General features: G+C 34.4%; 1 protein-coding gene across 1 annotated transcript; it reads left to right on the top strand.

Moving 5' to 3' along the window:
- The first annotated feature begins 5,820 nt into the window (after positions 1 to 5,820).
- Positions 5,821 to 17,858, top strand: LOC132714901 (roundabout homolog 1-like). The gene is made up of 5 exons (XM_060697820.1): positions 5,821 to 5,975; positions 14,136 to 14,381; positions 15,100 to 15,369; positions 16,254 to 16,529; positions 17,041 to 17,858. Exons 1-5 carry the CDS (start codon positions 5,912 to 5,914, stop codon positions 17,157 to 17,159), a joined length of 975 nt encoding a protein of 324 aa, XP_060553803.1. The 5' UTR covers positions 5,821 to 5,911; the 3' UTR covers positions 17,160 to 17,858.
- Positions 17,859 to 18,943: the final 1,085 nt, after the last annotated feature.

Raw genomic sequence — 18,943 nt, 5'->3', positions numbered from 1 at the left:
TTGCGACCAGCATGTATCCAGACCAGCCTGCGCATCCGTTCAGTCCGATCAGGATCCATGCTGTTCACTATCAGTTTCTCTACTTGTTAAAGAGTTTGTAAGGGAACAGCATGGATCCTGATTAGACTGCGCAGATGCGCAGGCTGGTCTGGATCCATGCTGCTCGCAAACGCACTATGTTGGTTTTGTCATGGCGCGGCTCAAATGTGTTTTGCACAAGTTTGCTTTGTAAAATGGCTCATATGGTTCAGTGATACCTATCATTGTAAATATACATTTGTATGTCATGCATATATGGGGTGACAAATTGTTAATTGATTTGTTGTAATACCTGTTCTGACCTTGATGACACAATATACCAGAGAGTAAATAGGGTTATTCACCTTGCAGTATATTTTCATTTGAACAACATCTGATCTGCTACTACTAAATCAATTCTAATGAAACTTTCATGTCCTTGGCATAAATTGTTTTTAGATTATCATATTTGTACTTAAAGTCTTGTCTGAAACCTAGATTTAAATAGTGATAAGATTCTATTTACTTTCATCACGGGTTGTTTTGTTACTTTTTATGTTTATTTTTACCATGCTCTGTTTGTTTGTTTCATTTATGTATCTTGATTGCAAACTTAATTTTATATAGACTTACATGCTCATGATAGAAAAATCAATGTGTCTCGGGTGAATATTATATTTTATTAAAGCAGCATGCTTCCAGATTGATGCTAAAGTCCTTTAAAAAAATGAAAATGTATTAAAAAGTAAAATATTTTCAAGTGAACAAAAGGAGTAATTTACTCCTTGCAAAAGACACCTTTTTTCATCCATGTTAATTAGCAAATAAAGATAAACATATGCAAAATTAGCACTGTGTTAGTAAATTATGAATATGGTAATAAATACTGCAAAGGTAGTCATTCATTGCATATAACATATTTATCATTACTTGATAAGTGAATATTTTACTCTTCTTAAAATCTTAAAAATACATTTTTCTCAAAGTTGATTCTCTTGGGAAAAAAATTGGTGCATCATGAGGCAGCTTTTAAGATATATTATGCTCAAATTTGATATTTGAAAATACTGATAATTGCTATAAAGTCTCTCTTAAACATCTTTTGAGTAAACAAAACCTGTTTGGGGAGCATCACCCGGTTCAACTGGCTCTTGTTTTAGAAAGAACCAATTAATTTGACCTGTAATTGGGAATACAGCTTCCCAAACATAGTATGTACATTCTTTTCTTCAAGTAAGGATATCCTCAATTTCAGTAAATGCCTGCAATTAAAGTATTTTGCCCAAATATGAGCATAGTATATTTTCAAGTCATAGTACGGATGTGATCTCATTTATAGTCCTAAGTCTTACATTATACCAAAAAAAGATCTCAGGAATAAATTTTGACATTGAACTTACTTTATATTGTTTGTAGATGTAACTAAAAGTAAAAAAAGATATACTTAAAACAAGAACATGTTTGTTTTGTGTACTATATGATCACCTCCCTCCACCCCTCCCCTTTTCATTTAAGCTAGAACCTTCATACTTGGTCACAACACACATCCCTGGGTAACATTCACATTTAGCCTATTAATTATGTCCCCCTTCAAAGAAGAGGGGTATTGCTTTTGCATTTGTGTGTCGGTAGGTCCATAGACCAAATGGTTTCCGATCAATAACTAAAGAACACTTAGGCCTAGGAACTTCAAACTTGGTATGATGATTGTTAATGACAATGGACCTTTCCGGTTTTTCGTAGCGGAACATTTAGCCACACCTTTTCCATTCATTGCTAGGTCAACTGCTCACAAACAGTATCACAAACATAAGCACGTGTTCTTTTGTGCAAACCAGATCAACCAGTGACTATGTAATATCTCAGTGTAGCAATTGGATAACAAGTTTGCCAATTTACATTAAACTGTAAAACCGGAACGGTCCATTAAATGACCCTATTGATTTTGGGGTCAAAGGTCGAGGTCACATTTGCCTTGTAGGTAAAAACGGTTTCTGATTAATAACTAAAGAATGCTTAGACATAGGAACTTCAAACTTAGTATGATGATTGTGCAAGACGGATAGATGACCCCTATTGATTTTTGGTTCAAAGGTCAAGGTCACATTGACCTTGTAGGAAATAATGGTTTCCGGTCAATAATTTAAGAATGCTTAGGCCTTGGAACTTCAAACTTGGTATGATGATTGCTTATGACCAGTAGATGACCCCTATTGATTTTGGGGTCAAAGGTCAAGGTTACATTTATCTTGTAGGTAAAAATGGTTTCAGATCAATAACTGAAGAAAGCCTAAGCCTAGAACTTCAAACTTGGAATGATGATTGTTCAGGATCAGGAGATGACCCTTATTGATTTTGAGGTCAAGAAGTCATAGGTCAATGTCACACTGACCTTGTAGGTAAAAACGGTTTCAGATCAATAACTACAGAAAGCTTAGGCCTAGGAACTTCAAACTTGGTATGATGATTGCTCATGACCATAAGATGACCCCTATTGATTTTGGGTCAAGAGGTCAAAGGTCAAGGTCACACTGACCTTGAAGGTAAAAATGGTTTCTGATCAATTTCCTGACAACATATGGACTGTTGGCCCTCGAACTTCGAAGGTGCATTTGACTTGGCCAGTAGATAACTTCTATTGATTTTGGGGTCAAAGGTCACGTTTACATTGTAGGTAAAAACGGTTTCAGATCAATAACTAAAGAAAGCATAGGCCTAGAACTTCAAACTTGGAATGATGATTGTTCAGGATCAGTAGATGACCCTTATTGATTTTGAGGTCAAGGGGTCATAGGTCAATGTATTATTGTAGGTAAAAACGGTTTCAGATCATTAACTACAGAAAGCTTAGGCCAAGGAACTTTAAAATTGGTATGGTGTTGCTCATGACCATAAGATGACCATTATTGCTTTTGGGTCAAGAGGTCAAAGGTCAAGGTCACGCTGACCTTGAAGGTAAAAATGTGATCGATCAATTACCTGACAACCCATGGACTGTTGGCCCTGAAAATTCGTAGGTGCATTTGACTTGGCAAGTAGATAACTTCTATTGATTTTGGGGTCAAAGGTCAAGGTCACATTGATCTTGTAGGTAAAAACGGTTTCCGATCAATAACATGATAAGCCTTGGGCTGTTGACCCTCAAACTGTGTAGGTGCATTGGTCTTGGCAAGCTGATGACCCCCATTGACTTTGGGGTCAAGTAGTCAAAAGTGCAGGTCACATTGAGCTTGTATGTCAAAACTATTTGCTATCAATAACCGAACAACCCATGGACCATTGAGCTTCAAACTTCACAGATGCATTGCTTTTGGTCAGAAGATGACCTCAATGGATTTTTGGTATCAAGGGGTCAGAAGTTAAGATCACATTGACCTAACAGTTAAAAACGCTTTCTTATCAATATTTCAACAACTCATGGCCCTTTACCTTCAAACTTCACAGGTGCATTGGTCTTGGCCAGTAGATAACCCCTATTGATTTAAGGATCAAAGGTTAAGGTCATATTAACCTTGTACGCAAATACGTTTTCTGACCAATAACTCAACAGCTCAAGTTGCCTTGGTTGATATATATTTTATTAAACTAAAAATGCTTTTGGTATACACATTTTAAGGTCTTATGTGATATAACAAGTTGACTGTCATTTAGGATGCCTACATGATGCATATATTATTTGGTAAGGTTTGTGAAAACTTTGTCAATTGCTGCACACAACCTTTACGGTCACAATTACCTAGTGACTAGTCATGACCAGTAGAGAACCCCTATTGATTTTTTGGTCGTCAGTCATAATAACATGACCACATGACTAATTAGCCGCCGATAGGGGCATACATGTTTTACAAACATATCTTGTTACTTTTAGCATCAATGTAAATTTTCAGCATGCAGGAAATTTTCCATTTTTATAATCTTGTTTTTTTTTTTATTTCTTCGAAAGGAAACCGATATATTTATTGTTATTGTCATGTCGGCGTTCCTGTTGCCTCGCATAGTGATGTTGCTGTTGTCGTCTGCAAACTTTGATATTGATCATAACCTTTTAACAAGGTTTTCAACGAAAACCATTTATTGTAATACTGAAGTTGGCGGATGGGCTTCAACTTTTGGTTCTGCTAAATAAATTGAGTTTGCTTTTTACCTATTGACGTCAAACTTGATGTGTGGATAGCTTATATCAAGAGGCAGCTTGGGATTGCTAACCCATTTGTCTGTGATCAAGGTCAAGATCACTGCTACTAAAATAGAAATGCAGTTTCAAGTCAATAACTTGAGCTTGCTTGACCTATTGACACAAAATTTGGTGTATGCTTGGTGTCTTTTAAAGATTTGTTTAAACCTATTACATTTGTATTTGTTTGCGTTTAGAAAAGGAAACAAGTCGAGCGTTGCCCCGCCCGATGTTGGCTCTTGATTTTGTTCTAGATTTAGTTTACCTTAATGCATGAGGATAAGCAAGAAAAACACATAATCTGCAACATAAAAATATTCATATTTTACTAAAAAAGGAAACAGTAATTGTTGAACGTGCTATATTCGAAATATATGACGACATAATGTTTCACTTACACGCCTGGTAAACGATAAATCGCTCTATCGCTACTTTCGAGCTAGTGCATGTCGCTATTTAAAATCAGGTGTAAAGGGTTGTCATTTTTTATATATTTTGAAAACTCTATACCAAATATCGAAATTCGAAGATTGCTATGATCAAAGTTTCCAAGAAACGTATAGTTGATTAATTTGTGTTTGAAATGAAGTTGAGGCGATGTTTCCCAGTTAGCGAATATAGCGTTTTATCATGAAGCAGATTAATCCCCTCCCCCCCCCCCCCCCAATCTGTCTAAACAGCAATTCAGATTAAAAACAAAAGCGTTTCAAGTAGATAAAAGATCTAGAAATTAGATGAAATTGAAATCGGAAAAAAAGAGAAAATAAAGGAAATTTATTCTGTGATACAGCTCTGTCGTGAGAAGGCAGTAATATCGTCAAGGAGATATAGTTCTATGGTAATGTACAAAGTATCTATCTGTGTATATTTTATTCATTTATCAAAGCACGCAAATTTAATAAAAACAATATAATACTAATCTAATTACTATACATTTTACTTGTTCTGATTTCAATCTTATATGATTTCTGGACCTATTATCTACTTGAAACGTTTTGTTTTTAATCTGAATCACTGTCTAGATAAAAAATTGGAGGGAAAATCATCTGCTTCATGATAAAACGATTTATTTCAAGTAAGAAACGCCGCCACAACTACATTTCAAACACAATTATAACAAATTTACGTTTTCTGGAAATGTTAATAAAATCTACATGACACAGCTTTCTACGAATTTCGATATTTGGTGTAGAGTTTTCAAAATATATAAAAAATTACAACACTTTACACTTGATTTTAGCGACATGCACTAGCTCGGAAGTAGCATAGAGCGATTTACAGTATATCTACAGGCGTGACTTAAATTAATGTCTGTATTTTTGTTCAGAAAGATAATAAACTTACGCCAAGGAAACATTAACTGCATGGTGCTATATTGTTAATATTTTAAATTTCATATGAGTTCATATCATAATTATGTTCCTGCATAACCCCCCTACATAAATCATCTTGTTATATATGAAATGATATTACACAGATCTGAATTAATTATCAGAAGACGCACCTATAAGATAACTCGTCTGTATCTTTCAAATTATTTTGATATTAAACATCAACATTAGCTTAAGAGGATGGGATAATAATGATAAATAGTAATTCAAGTTTATACACATTTCACTTATTTTGTTGTCCGCGTGATAACTTATCATTTTACTTCTAATTTCTATGTATAATAGTTATAGGTGAACTTTAACTAAATATAGTTCAACAATAGTAAAAATGACACGGAATATAGTAACATGTTACATTGGCTTATTATTTCTTATAATTGCATGTGCTAAAGGTAAAATGATTTTTCTAGCTTTGTGTAAATAAATTTCATCAGTAAATGTAATAAGATACACGCTTCGATTTTATCAGACGATTTCTTTGATTTTACCTAAAGTATTGAACGTAATAATTTGACGTTATTTCACTTGAGACGCGTGCTTCTCAGTTAATAAAAATGTACAAATTGGTAAAAAAATTGGCAAGTATTTGTTATTATCAGAATATATGCTCATCAAACCAAAACAGTATTTTATTTTCATTGATTATTTTTTATTGATCGGAATATACTAAGACTTTCTCTGTAAATTAATGACTATTTCTTATTCAAGATTTAAATCTAATTCAATACAAGTCAATATCTACTATTTAATCACCGAAAATTTGTAAAACTAGCATGAAACTTTGACAATTATAAAACATAATGCACTAAAAAAGCGTCGGATTTAAAATGGTTAAACAAAAACGCGAAGATCCAACAAAGTCAAACTTTATCGTGTTCTATCATATTGTTGCATTTATTGTTGCATTTTCCAATGCTTTTATAAATTTTATGAAATGATTATTCCATTTTGTAATGGTCATTTGCATAATCTGGTGATGATTTTTTCTTTGTTTGGAATTACAAATTTTACAAACTTTTGACACCACATGAACATTACAAAGGTTTATAACAAGTGTTAGATGTTTAAATTCGTACATTTAATTACAGCACGCATTGAAAATATGTTTTCATTTTAAGGCATTTATCCGGTGGCACAAAGGTGACATGTGTGTGTTTTTATTTATCTCGTGCGCACGAGATACTATGTCGTGGTCACGATTTACTTAGTCGTGGCCACGAGATAGCTAAGTCGTGACCACGAGATAGCTAAGTCGTGGCCAAGAGAAACTATGTCGTGGCCACGAGTTCCTTAGTCGTGGCCACGAGATAGCTAAGTCGTTGCCAAAAGATACTATGTCGTGGCCACTAGTTACTAAGTCGTTGCTACGAGATAGCTAAGTCGTTGCCACGAGATACTATGTCGTGGCCACGAGTTATTAAGTCGTGGCCACGAGATAGCTTAGTCGTGGCCACGAGATAGCTTAGTCGTGGCCACGAGATACTATGTCGTGGCCACGAGATAAATAACCAATCAGATTACACCATTTATATGAATTTCCCTAATTCACTAGACATTTCTTACAGTACAAGGATGCCCCTACTAGACCAGCCTATAAAAGTGCCATTTATGCAACTTATTGCCTGGTCAATAATTTTACATTAAGCGTCACTGTGACCCTGATTTTTGACCCAATGGCCTCGAAATATTGAATGTCATCTACTAATCAGGTGCAATGATCTTTCTGTGTTTTAAAAACCATGGCTTATCCCTCTAAATTATTCATCAGACAAGGATTTTACATGAAGTGTCATGGTTACCTTAAATCAAACATCCGTATAGGCTATCTACTGTCAATGGGCAATGTCTCTTCCAAATAAAATAAACCAGGACTTATTCCTTCTCATGTTATCGTATAGTACGTACAAACCGACAAATTGGATCACAAAATTAGTCAAAATTATTGTCTGATTGGCCTTGGAAGGTGACATTCTAATATGATCCTAAAGACAAGTTCAAAGTGAATATTTTCAGTATTTTCAAAGATTAATGTTGCATGTAAAAGTAAGTTGTTAAGTTTAAAAAAATCATAATATATATAGTGTATTCTGATTGGTTAATTATCTCGTGCGCACGACTTAGTTATCTCGTTCCCACGACTTAGTAACTCGTGGCCACGACATAGTATCTCGTGCCACGACTTAATTATCTCGTGGCCACGACTTAGTAACTCGTGGCCACGACATAGTATCTCGTGGCCACGACTTAGCTATCTCGTGGCCACGACTTAGTAACTCGTGGCCACGACATAGTATCTCGTGGCCACGACTTAGCTATCTCGTGGCCACGACTTAGTAACTCGTGGCCACGACATAGTATCTCGTGCGCACGAGATAAGTAAAAACATACACATGTCACCTTTGTGCCACCGTAATTTTACACATTCTATGTCGAAACCTTTAAGCACTTGTCATCTGTCTAAGTTGGTTGTCCGTCAATATCACCTGTTAGAGCTGCTGATGAGGAAATTGGGATGTTTCTTGAAAAAAAGACGTATTGCATGATAGATGGATACCCCCCTTTAAAGCTCAATATGCTACCACTGACCCAAACATTGATTCAATACATTTAAAGGCGTTCCTACTATATTTTAATAGTTGGCTGTAAGTAGGCCTAAAGTACGGTAAGAAAAATTGTAGTCAAAAACATTTCAAGTGTTTTTTCTTAGTCTTAACTCAATTATACGAGCATTTCTTCGTCGGTTTAGATTTCAGCTGACAGACACATTACCGTTCATATAGAACATATAACCTTTTTTTGCAAATCTTCTTCGCTTCCAACAAAAGTGATCCGATGTTTCTGTTAACAGAATTCGTGATCACGTGTCTTTTTAGCTCACCTGAGCATATGCTCAGGGTGAGCTATTAGGATCACTCTTCGTCCGTCGTCTGTCGTCCGGTGTCCGTCGTCCGTCGTACGTCGTCCGTTCACACTTTTCAAACGACATCTCCTCTGAAACCATAAGGCAGATCATAATGAAACTTCACAGGGATGTTCCTTGTGTGAAGCCTTAACAAAGTTGTTCAAAGAATTCCATTCCATGCAGAACTCTGGTTGCCATGGCAACCAAAAGAAAAAACTTTAAACATCTTCTTCTAGAAAACCCACAGAGCTAGAGCTTAGATATTTGGCATGAAACATCTTCTAGTGAGTGTCTACCAAGATTGTTCAAATAAAAGCCCTGGGGTCAAAATTGGCACCGCCCCAGGGGGTCATTGATTTTCCCTATATGCATATAGTAAAAACTTAAAAAAATCTTCTTTTAAAGAACCCAAAAAGCTAGACCTAAGATATTAAGCATGAAACATCTTCTAATAAGTGTCTACCAAGATTGTTCAAATAAAAGCCCTGGGGTCAAAATTGGCCCCGCCCCAGGGGGTCATTGATTTTTCCTATATGCATATAGTAAAAACTTAAAAAAATCTTCTTTTAAAGAACCCAAAGAGCTAGACCTAAGATATTAAGCATGGAACATCTTCTAATAAGTGTCTACCAAGATTGTTCAAATAAAAGCCCTGGGGTCAAAATTGGCCCCGCCCCAGGGGGTCATTGATTTTCCTTATATGCATATAGTCAAAAATGAAAAAAAATCTTCTTCTAAAAAACCAAAAGAGCAGGAGCTTAGATATTTGGCATGAAACATGTTCTAATGGATGTCTACCAAGTTTGTTCAAATAAAAGCCCTGGGGTCAAAATTGGCCCCGCCCCAGGGGGTCTTTGATTTTCCCTATATGCATATAGTAAAAACTTAAAAATATCTTCTATTAAAGAACCCAAAGAGCTAGACCTAAGATATTAAGCATGAAACATCTTCTAATGAGTGTCTACCAAGATTGTTCAAATAAAAGCCTTGGGGTCAAAATTGGCCCCGCCCCCAGGGGGTTATTGATTTTCCCTATATGCATATAGTAAAAACTTTAAAAAATCTTCTTCTAAAAAATCGAAAGAGCTAGAGCTTAGATATTTGGCGTAAAACATGTTCTAATGGATGTCTACCAAGTTTGTTCAAATAAAAGCCCTGGGGACAAAATTGGCCCAGCCCAAGGGGGTCATTGATTTTACCTATATGCATATAGTAAAAACTTAAAAAAATCTTCTCTTAAAGAACCCAAAGAGCTAGAGTTAAGATATTAAGCATGAAACATATTCTAATCAGTGTCTACCAAGTTTGTTCAAATAAAAGCCCTGGGGTCAAAATTGGCCCCGCCCCAGGGGGTCATTGATTTTCCCTATATGCATATAGTAAAAACTTAAAAAAAATTCTTTTAAAGAACCCAAAGAGCTAGAGCTAAGATATTTAGCATGAAACATGTTCTAATTTGTGTCTACCAAATTTGTTCAAATAAAAGCCCTGGGGTCAAAATTGGCCCCGTCCCAGGGGTCATTGATTTTCCCTATATACATAGAGTAAAAAGTTAAAAATCTTCTTTTAAAGAACCCAAAGAGCTAGAGCTAAGATATTTAGCATGAAACATGTTCTAATGGATGTTTACCAAGTTTGTTCAAATAAAAGCCCTTGGGTCAAAATTGGCCCCGCCCTCGGGGTCATTGATTTTCCCTATATTGCATATAGTAATTAAATACTTAAAAATCTTCTTTTAAAGAACCCAAAGACCTAGAGCTATGATATTTAGCATGAAACATGTTCTAATGGGTGTCTACCAAGTTTGTTCAAATAAAAGCCCTTCGGTTAAAATTGGCCCTGCCAGGGGGAGGGGGGGGGGCAAAAGTCATCGTTATTCATTATTTGTGTATAGTAAAAACTTAACATCATGAAATATCTTCTAATGGGTGTCTTCCAAGTTTGTTCAAATAAAAGCCCTTTGGTTTAAACTGGCCCGGCCCTGGGGGCCTATGTTCAGGTGAGCGACCCCAGGGCCATCATGGCCCTCTTGTTTATAATACATTTTGTCACCGCTAATGGTCGCTTTGATAGCTTTAAAGGTGCTTGCCATTGTTCATATCTTTCAGTGTTTGAATAGTAAACATATTCCATGTTCCAATCCAAATATATACTTGGCTAATTCAAAAAGTACGTATTTTATACTTTTCCCGGTTTGCTTGCAATAATTGCAACACAATGTAACCGCATATTTTCATCAAATATATTGGCGCATACAAAACATTTCTGCAAGTTTAACAAGGACAGAAAAAGAACTTCAATAGAAAGTTACATGTTAACAAATATCACGTGATCACCCATCCTGTGTTTTACCGGTGCTCAATCATGTCACAGAGAGGCTGTCCAATTTGGTGAGCTGTACGGATTTTTATATTGGCTTCGTATTTACACACACACACGCACGCACAAAAACACACACATAATTATAAGTAATATACCTTTGTGCTTTCATTGATTTATTAAAAAAGTCAGGGGTTACATTTCAATGTTTATACAAAACTATACATGTATTACAAGCTGTACACGAGTTGTACCTACCATAACGTAAATTGTATGGAGTACCAAATCTTACAGCTGTATAAATAATATTCATAATACACCTTTCGTTGAACAAACGAAAGTTATGGGTAATCACTGGCACAGAACACTTTGTCTTAGAGAAAGTATAATGATTAAGAAAATATTCAACAAGGCTTTAAATATAAAGAGTGGAGAAATTGTAAACATTGGTGCTACATTATTGAGAACACTTTGCTGTCATTCTGACTTAACATCTGTCACAGTATTCACTTTCCATTTAGTCGCAAAAGAATGGTTGATGATTTAACTGGTAGAGCTTTGGTGAATATTCATATTAATCATTAAACTGCGGATGTGTCCATGGAAGCCATTACTAACGATTCCGGGAGAAATAAAATGTGTATTCTTATAGACATTTCAAGATCGAAATACTGTTGTTTAACGCTTCCTATTTCTGATCACACTTCTATACAGTGCCCCCACCCCTTTACTTTGCTATGTAGGCAAACAAGTCAATGTGAGGAGTATGGTTAGTAACAGGTCTGGTCAGCTTTGGCAGAGTTCCTGTGTGGAGCCTCACCTATCTGTCTTGAAACTGGTCGATATGAATATTTACCAGAGCATGAAAGAATATGTCCACTTTGTCTAGATGGTATTAAAACCGAATAACATGTGCTACATAAGACACAATACGAAACCATTGTTAGATTATGCTCATAAAACGGTTGATTCGTTTACTACAAAAAATGTAAAAAGATGGCAAGTTTATATACCTATTTGAATATCAGGATAACCATATGATAAGATTTCTTATGATAACCTAGCTACTGTGACATTCTTCAACAGAGAAATAATATGTTCTTTAGTAAGAATACTAAATAAGTTGTAACACATCACAACTACTATACACATAAGTACAACTTCTTATAAGTTTATATGGTTTTAAGAAGTATAAATTCTAAGTTGCTATCAAGAGAACTGGTATAAGACGTTAGGTTTTATCACTGGGACTTATTTATTGAAAAAGTATAACATTTTAGCTGTACCTCTTTGTTTTAACCCAATATTCTTTTAAAAGTTTCGTTAGTAATGTATTATTATAGTTATTATCAATTTTGTATATTCTTATCTCATCATGTAACTGATTTTAAAAAATGAAAAGTATATTTGCTTATCTTTAATAATTCTTATATAGAATGGCTGTGTTTACAAAGATTAGACATAAATAAACAAATTAATAGAAGAAGAATCTTTATTTTGCAAATTAACTCTAAAAAGAGTCATGTACAAGCATTTATGATATATACAATTACATGTATGCATAAGTAAATAACTAATTACATAGCAATATGACGTGACTGCAAGTATTTGTTTCTTTCATTATTAATGGTTACCATTGATTATATATTTAATTTACAAGTTATTTACTTTTTGAGAGATTCTACATTCAAATATATAATATTAAGAAATCGTGTATGTATTACACTTGTAATCTCGGAAGAGACATTGTTAACATCTATAACATAGTATACTTTAAAACATGAATGAAAATTCTCTTCAATACACAGATCTTTGTAGTGCATTTACAAATATAAGCTATATGGTTTTGATTTATTGCAATAGTAATATAGCACAAAATATTGAAAATATACTAAAAAAACAAATGTTACTTATAAACTATACTTTTGAACGCATATAATGCTTCAATCTTGATACAAGTAATATAAAATAAATAAACATTAGTCATAACTGAAGCTTAAGTGCTCGAATGTATTCATGATTAATGACACAAACAAACACTAACTTTATTTCAATATTTTTTATATATACGGAATATATTATGTTGTAGTAGCTTTCTGAGGCCATATTTTTTATCTACGAGCAGCGGTGGAAAATTAATAGCTCGCAAGACCGAAGGTCGAGTGAGATATCAATTTTCCAACGTTGCAAGTAGAAAATTATATCTTCTTAAAAAGCTACAACAACATAATTTTCCTTTTATTATATACCTTATCGTTTTATTCAGAAAATTAAATGTAATTGTCAAGAAATAAATTCATGACTTACGGACGAATACGTAATTCTTGCAAAACCGGCCACGCCTTTAATAATTTTGGTTCCCGTTTCCAAATGTCACTTCCATATATGGTACCGTATTTGTCACTAACATAATACGAAATTTCTATCCGTTGAAGCGTATTTGCGCTTCAAGATTTGCGTGTATTTTAAGGAGAAAATTTATAGGTATATAATAATGTCTGATATTTAGTCGCCAATTATCACATGAATATTATGTACGATTGGGCACTGCCGTCAAATTTATCGGAAGTCAAGAAGAAAAACCTCTCCATTACACGGATTAACTGTTCGGCAAATACCGGGGAACAGATGGCGAAAAGGAAAATGCTATGACAGAAATATTTAGGGACCCCTGATATCTATTTTTTAGTATATCAAACTAATCAGAAAATGTATGTATGTAATCTATGCTTAATGAGGGTCCATCCTCCCGTAAGGGCACAAAATGCAGCTTTCGCTGTCGAGTATGGACTCCGGACATGTCACCAGCCCTTAAAGAGTTAATTTTGAAGCACAAAGTGGTGATAATTGACTCCATGCAATTTCCACGGAGTATTAGCCAAAGACTGTACGGTGGTCAATGAGAACCTAACTGTGCAGTAACCTGTGACAATATGAAAGGGTAGCCCTGAAAAGGGATGTTGGTGCCAGCATAAGGCCTGCCGTTCAAGCTGTCTTACAGTGCTAAGGGCTCACGCACCTTAGCACACCATCCTCGTCGACACAAGCGCCTACTTTGTAGGGCCGCTCCCCTCGGCTTTAGTTAGGACATCGGCAGCTGGTCCGCAGCACAAGTTCCGATCATTTTTTGCCGTCCCCAGTCTTCAAATCTTCTACCGATGCCCTGTGTCTTCTCAACGACGCACACGTACCGAGAGAAAGAGAGAAAACTAATCAGAAAACCGCGAAACTCTTATATTTATAATGAATTGGTTATTAATGGGTAGTGTACAAGTTTTGCTAGCTATGTTATTGTTTGTTTATTCATGTCATATAATGTCACATTTTTCAGGTATAAAGATCATTCATGTTAACAAAGGGAGCGGTATTATGATACAATGTAACGTCACTATCGCCACTATACATACTGATATCTACTGGACTAAAAACTCAACAGATAGTACATTCAACGTTACTGGAATCAACCTTGTCTTTAACGACATCAGTAGCGCTGTTGATGGAGAGTACATTTGTCATTCGATGAACAGAAAGACGGGAGAAAATATCACACTTGAGACTATACAAGTCATGGTAAACTGTACGTCTGTTTATTTAGCTTTAAGTTACACTGTTTTTAAAGGGACTCCACTGAGGTTTTTTGACATGATGGAACTGAAAATATTTTTTCCAGATGAATGTACCATTTGATGTAGGTGAAGACCACTAATCTGTGTGCAAAATTTCAGATCAATCGCGCACTTCGTTTTTCCAGAATAATTATTCAAATTGTAAAAATATGACCCAAAATGAAAAGCGTTTAAATGGTTTTCACTTAAATCGGGCTAAGAAAAGCATAAAAATACGATTTTCAATTTATTTCAATATATATTTCCTAACTATATTTGCATATATTTCTGTTTAAAGTGTCCCAGCTCATTTCTGTACAAAATTCAAATGTTATGTTTTTAGACCTTTAAACCTCAGTGGAGTCCCTTTTAATGTTGGTAATAAATATTAAGATATATAAAGTTAAAGTGAAACATTGCTTAATATGTCGACAACGTTATAAAATGATCGACATTGCTTTAAAACGATGCGATTTCAACGCCGAATTTTGATGTTCAATCGTGACATTACAAGACTACTGCAAAATTAAAACCTTGAACGCATAAAATGATGTTTGCTATAAAACCCTTGAATTTTATTTTATATGAACCTTTTCGTTGTAATTATCAACTTCTGCCCAACATTTTAGAAGCACATAAGATGTATATTACAATATGTAGATCTATACATGTATAATAATGTATTTTCAGATGCGGCAACAGTAAAGGCAATCAATGTTACACCATCAGTAATGCAAGAAAATGACACGTTCACAGTAACATGCGAGTTTGATGGTAGTCCAGCACCAAAATGGCAAATTCGTCTGAAAGATTCAATAATTGCGATAGGACATGGCAGTGGTGTACATACAACCAAAGTAAAAACTGGAACGTGCGGGGATACCGGTCACGTGACTTGTAATGCGAAGAACAGCGTCAGCAATAACTCGGCGTCCCTAACGCAAAACATAACTGTCTTCTGTATGAGTATTTCTTATCCTATTTTAGCTCACATACTTTACTAGGTTATATTTACTGAAAACTTTCGTTTTCTATTAACCTTTAAAGTGGCGGAAAGTAATTTGAAACAACTGAATAAATTATGAGACAGAACAATTTAACAAGTGACAAAGGCTTTGAGGACATTTTTTTTATATAAATGCCAGAAGATATTTAGAGAAATCGAAAGCGCATCTTTGTCGATGAAAACAGCATACGGAATATTATGTTGTAGTAGCTTTCTGAGATTTTGTATTTTGGTACGAGCAGCGTGGAAAATTTATATCTCACGAGACCGAAGGTCGAGCGAGATATCAATTTTTCCAACGTTGTAAGTAGAAAAATGCATAGCCTCAGAAAGCAACTACAACATTATTTTCCTTTTATTATATACCTTTTCGATTGAAGTTAAATGGTTTTCATTATACTTCACTACTATAAGAAGCTTCAGAAAATGAAATGTAGCTGTTACGAAATAAAATTATGACTGACGGATGAATATGTCCTTTTTGTAAAACCGGCCACGCCTTTTATCATTTTGGTTCTCATGTCCAAATGCTACGTTTTACACAGCTAAGATCGGAGCAAACGTCAAAAATAGTCCGGCACTTCCATATATGGAACCGTATTTGTCACTTACATAATATGGAATTTTCTATCCGTTGAAGCGTATTTGCGCTTCAAGATTTGCGTGTATTTTAGGGAAAAATGTATAGGTATATAATAAAATGTCGTACGAGTGAATGTGTCGGAATTGTGTGTATCGGCTCTGCATCGGGTTGCTTGACTATACAGTTCATCTGCATCGAAATATTTGATAATTTTCCTTGTTAAAATCTGTTAATTTTTGTGATAACTTTATCCAGGTTCACCTCGCCCTATTTGGTTAAACAGATATAAGCTTACAGCCCCGGTGGGCGGGTTTACAGCGCTGATAATGATGGCACACGGGTTTCCGTATCCTAGCTACGTCTGGTCACGTGACGACGGAAAGCCAATGCGGAATCCGACACAGACCGATTTACCGGAAATATCAATACTGAATATCACAAACATACAGACCAGTGACTTTGGAAACTATTCTCTAACAATGAACAATTCTTATGGCTCGTATGTTGCTCATTACCAACTGCTACAGTCAGGTAAGACAAATTCTGTCTTAAAATCTTAAAACTTTATAATTAATGTTTAAGCGGGTGATAAGTAAATTTTAAAATTATTTTAAGTTTGCAATGAATATAATCAAAAGGGGAATAATCTATTAGAAGACCCAGCTGATCGATATTGGGTATTCCCGACTGCAGGGGGGGGGGGGGGGGGAGACATCAAAATCAAATTTTCACTCACTGTTCATAATTTACACAATCTTACTCGTTTTTTCAACTTCTCAAATATTAGCAGTGTCACTAGAAAGTTATATTTTAAGAAAGATAAATGTACTTTTAAAGTCCTTGTTTGTATCGAGTCTTTAAAAACGTCTTGCACATTGTAATAAAAATGTCAATTATCTCACAAGCAAGAACGACAACTTACTACGTCTATCTTGCTATCATTATGCGTATGTTTTATATTACAATGTAGATAAAAATAACATTCCGTGTGACAAAAACAAATATTTAATGAGATAATGAAATTGTTTTTTCTATCTTTCAGGACCGTCTAATAACAACGGTAATAATGCACTATCTCAGTACAATAGCGATAAGTGTAATGTAATATTTGGAATTATCACAACAATGGCGGTGTTTTTTACCTGCTGCAGACGACATTAAGTGTTTTTGATAATTTTATAATAGTTCACTAAAATGTATACCATACTTTTCTTTTGTAATGTAATTATGTTATTGTTGACAATTACCATCACATTTCCTTCTCTTAGGCGAAAGAGATTGGAGTTTAAAACCAGCGGGTCACAGTTATTTTTTCTTTTTTTTCTTTCTTTTTAATTTAATGAATAGTTATCATACATAATGTACTGGTAATAAATATCAAAACCAAAACAAACTGAAAAAATTAAAATGTTTAGATCAACATATTTTTAATTTGGATATATTCAACAAAAAGAAAAGTAGATATACTGTGTCTGTGTACAGTGAATTTTAAGCTACAATAACTGCTTGATATAAAATCACATTTCATGGTTGAACTTTATCCAAAAGATGTGTGCTTTCAAATTTTGCGGAAAAAAAAACTTTTAACTGCACCAACAAAGGGAAGATCAGTAAACAAGAACAGTACCACTTGTTCAAGGAAAAACTCACTAATTATAAGTCAGGAACATATCTTTATCTGTTTAAAAGAACTCTGTAGAAACCTTAGTTATTGTACAGATAATTAATAGGCATGATAACGGCTTTAGTTTCAATTTAAGCTGTGCTTTAAATTATGATTTGTTAACTGACAATATTTTAGGCAAACAATTTTAAGTCTATCAAAAAGCTAATAAAGTGGCTTTAAATGTATGGTGTTTTCTTTATTTCTATTTGGTATGTATGTAAGTTAATTTATTCTAATAGTTAATAAATGGTATTTATTTTTGTTATAGCTATAGAGACTAATAGGAAAAAGTAAATGTTATAAAGGGCAAATAAGAAAACTGTAAATTTTAAAAAAGGAATGTGACCGATAGTAGCTATTTAAAATAATATTTATTCTTATTAGTGTCTAACCAACCTAGTCGTTCGTAGGCCCTACTCGCCCAGTGTTTAGATGGTTAAATAAATGCTGTCTTATACCTCATGAACATACATTAAGCTTCATTTTGAAATCGTTATTCACGAGAACTGTTGTTGGTGTGCCGTATAGCTAACCAAACAAACACATTCGACTATGAAATAAATCAAATTTCAAATAATCGATGATGTTTTTTGATGGAATTCATCATCGATTATTTGAAAGCGATAAACTTGTATTCAAAGATCTGATTGGCTCTTTTTTTATTTTTATTTACAACGTTTTACATAATAGTTTAAGCCTATTTTAGCATTCGGCACGATATGGCCATTTATGTGTTGACGTGCCGTAAAATCCAAACAAACAAACAAACAAACTAAATACCTCATTTTCAACTATTTGAGGCCTCAAAAGGGGAGGAATAGGCGTTAAAAGACGTCCATATGAAGTAAGTAACTATTATTTACATTAAAATATGTTAAAATATGCATGTAGGTATTTAGACACCAAACACTTGTTTTTGTTTGAGAAAATGTGTAAAAGGTGAAAAATGGCCTCAGGGCGATCGTAAGGTATCATGTAAGACAAACTGATGTACAAAACTTTTATGATAATTTTTTAGCTGGTATCTTAATGTTATAAAATGATGGCATGTTATTCATATGCGGGGATTTAAATAGTCGCATTGGTGATAATTTTGATTACATTATTGGTGTTGATAATTTACCTGAAAGAAATATTGTTGATTATAAGTCAAATATGTATGGTGATTGTTTAATAGATTTTCTTATTGACAGTAACATGTGTGCTCTTATTGACAGTAACATGTGTGTTCTCAATGGTAGAACTATTAATAACAATGATTTATCTCTGTATCCACTAA

This window comes from Ruditapes philippinarum, unplaced genomic scaffold (genome assembly GCF_026571515.1).
Source record: "Ruditapes philippinarum isolate M1 unplaced genomic scaffold, ASM2657151v2 ctg1346_1_1_1_1, whole genome shotgun sequence".
Taxonomy (NCBI): domain Eukaryota; kingdom Metazoa; phylum Mollusca; class Bivalvia; order Venerida; family Veneridae; genus Ruditapes; species Ruditapes philippinarum.
This window is presented reverse-complemented; position numbering and strand designations above follow the sequence as displayed.

Bases quoted from the DNA above. Each gene is read 5' to 3' on its own strand.
- LOC132714901 (XM_060697820.1), top strand. From the start codon at position 5,912: ATGACACGGAATATAGTAACATGTTACATTGGCTTATTATTTCTTATA. The intron at 14,382-15,099 runs GTACGTCTGTTT...ATGTATTTTCAG, and splicing joins TATACAAGTCATGGTAAACT to ATGCGGCAACAGTAAAGGCA. The intron at 16,530-17,040 runs GTAAGACAAATT...TCTATCTTTCAG, and splicing joins TTACCAACTGCTACAGTCAG to GACCGTCTAATAACAACGGT.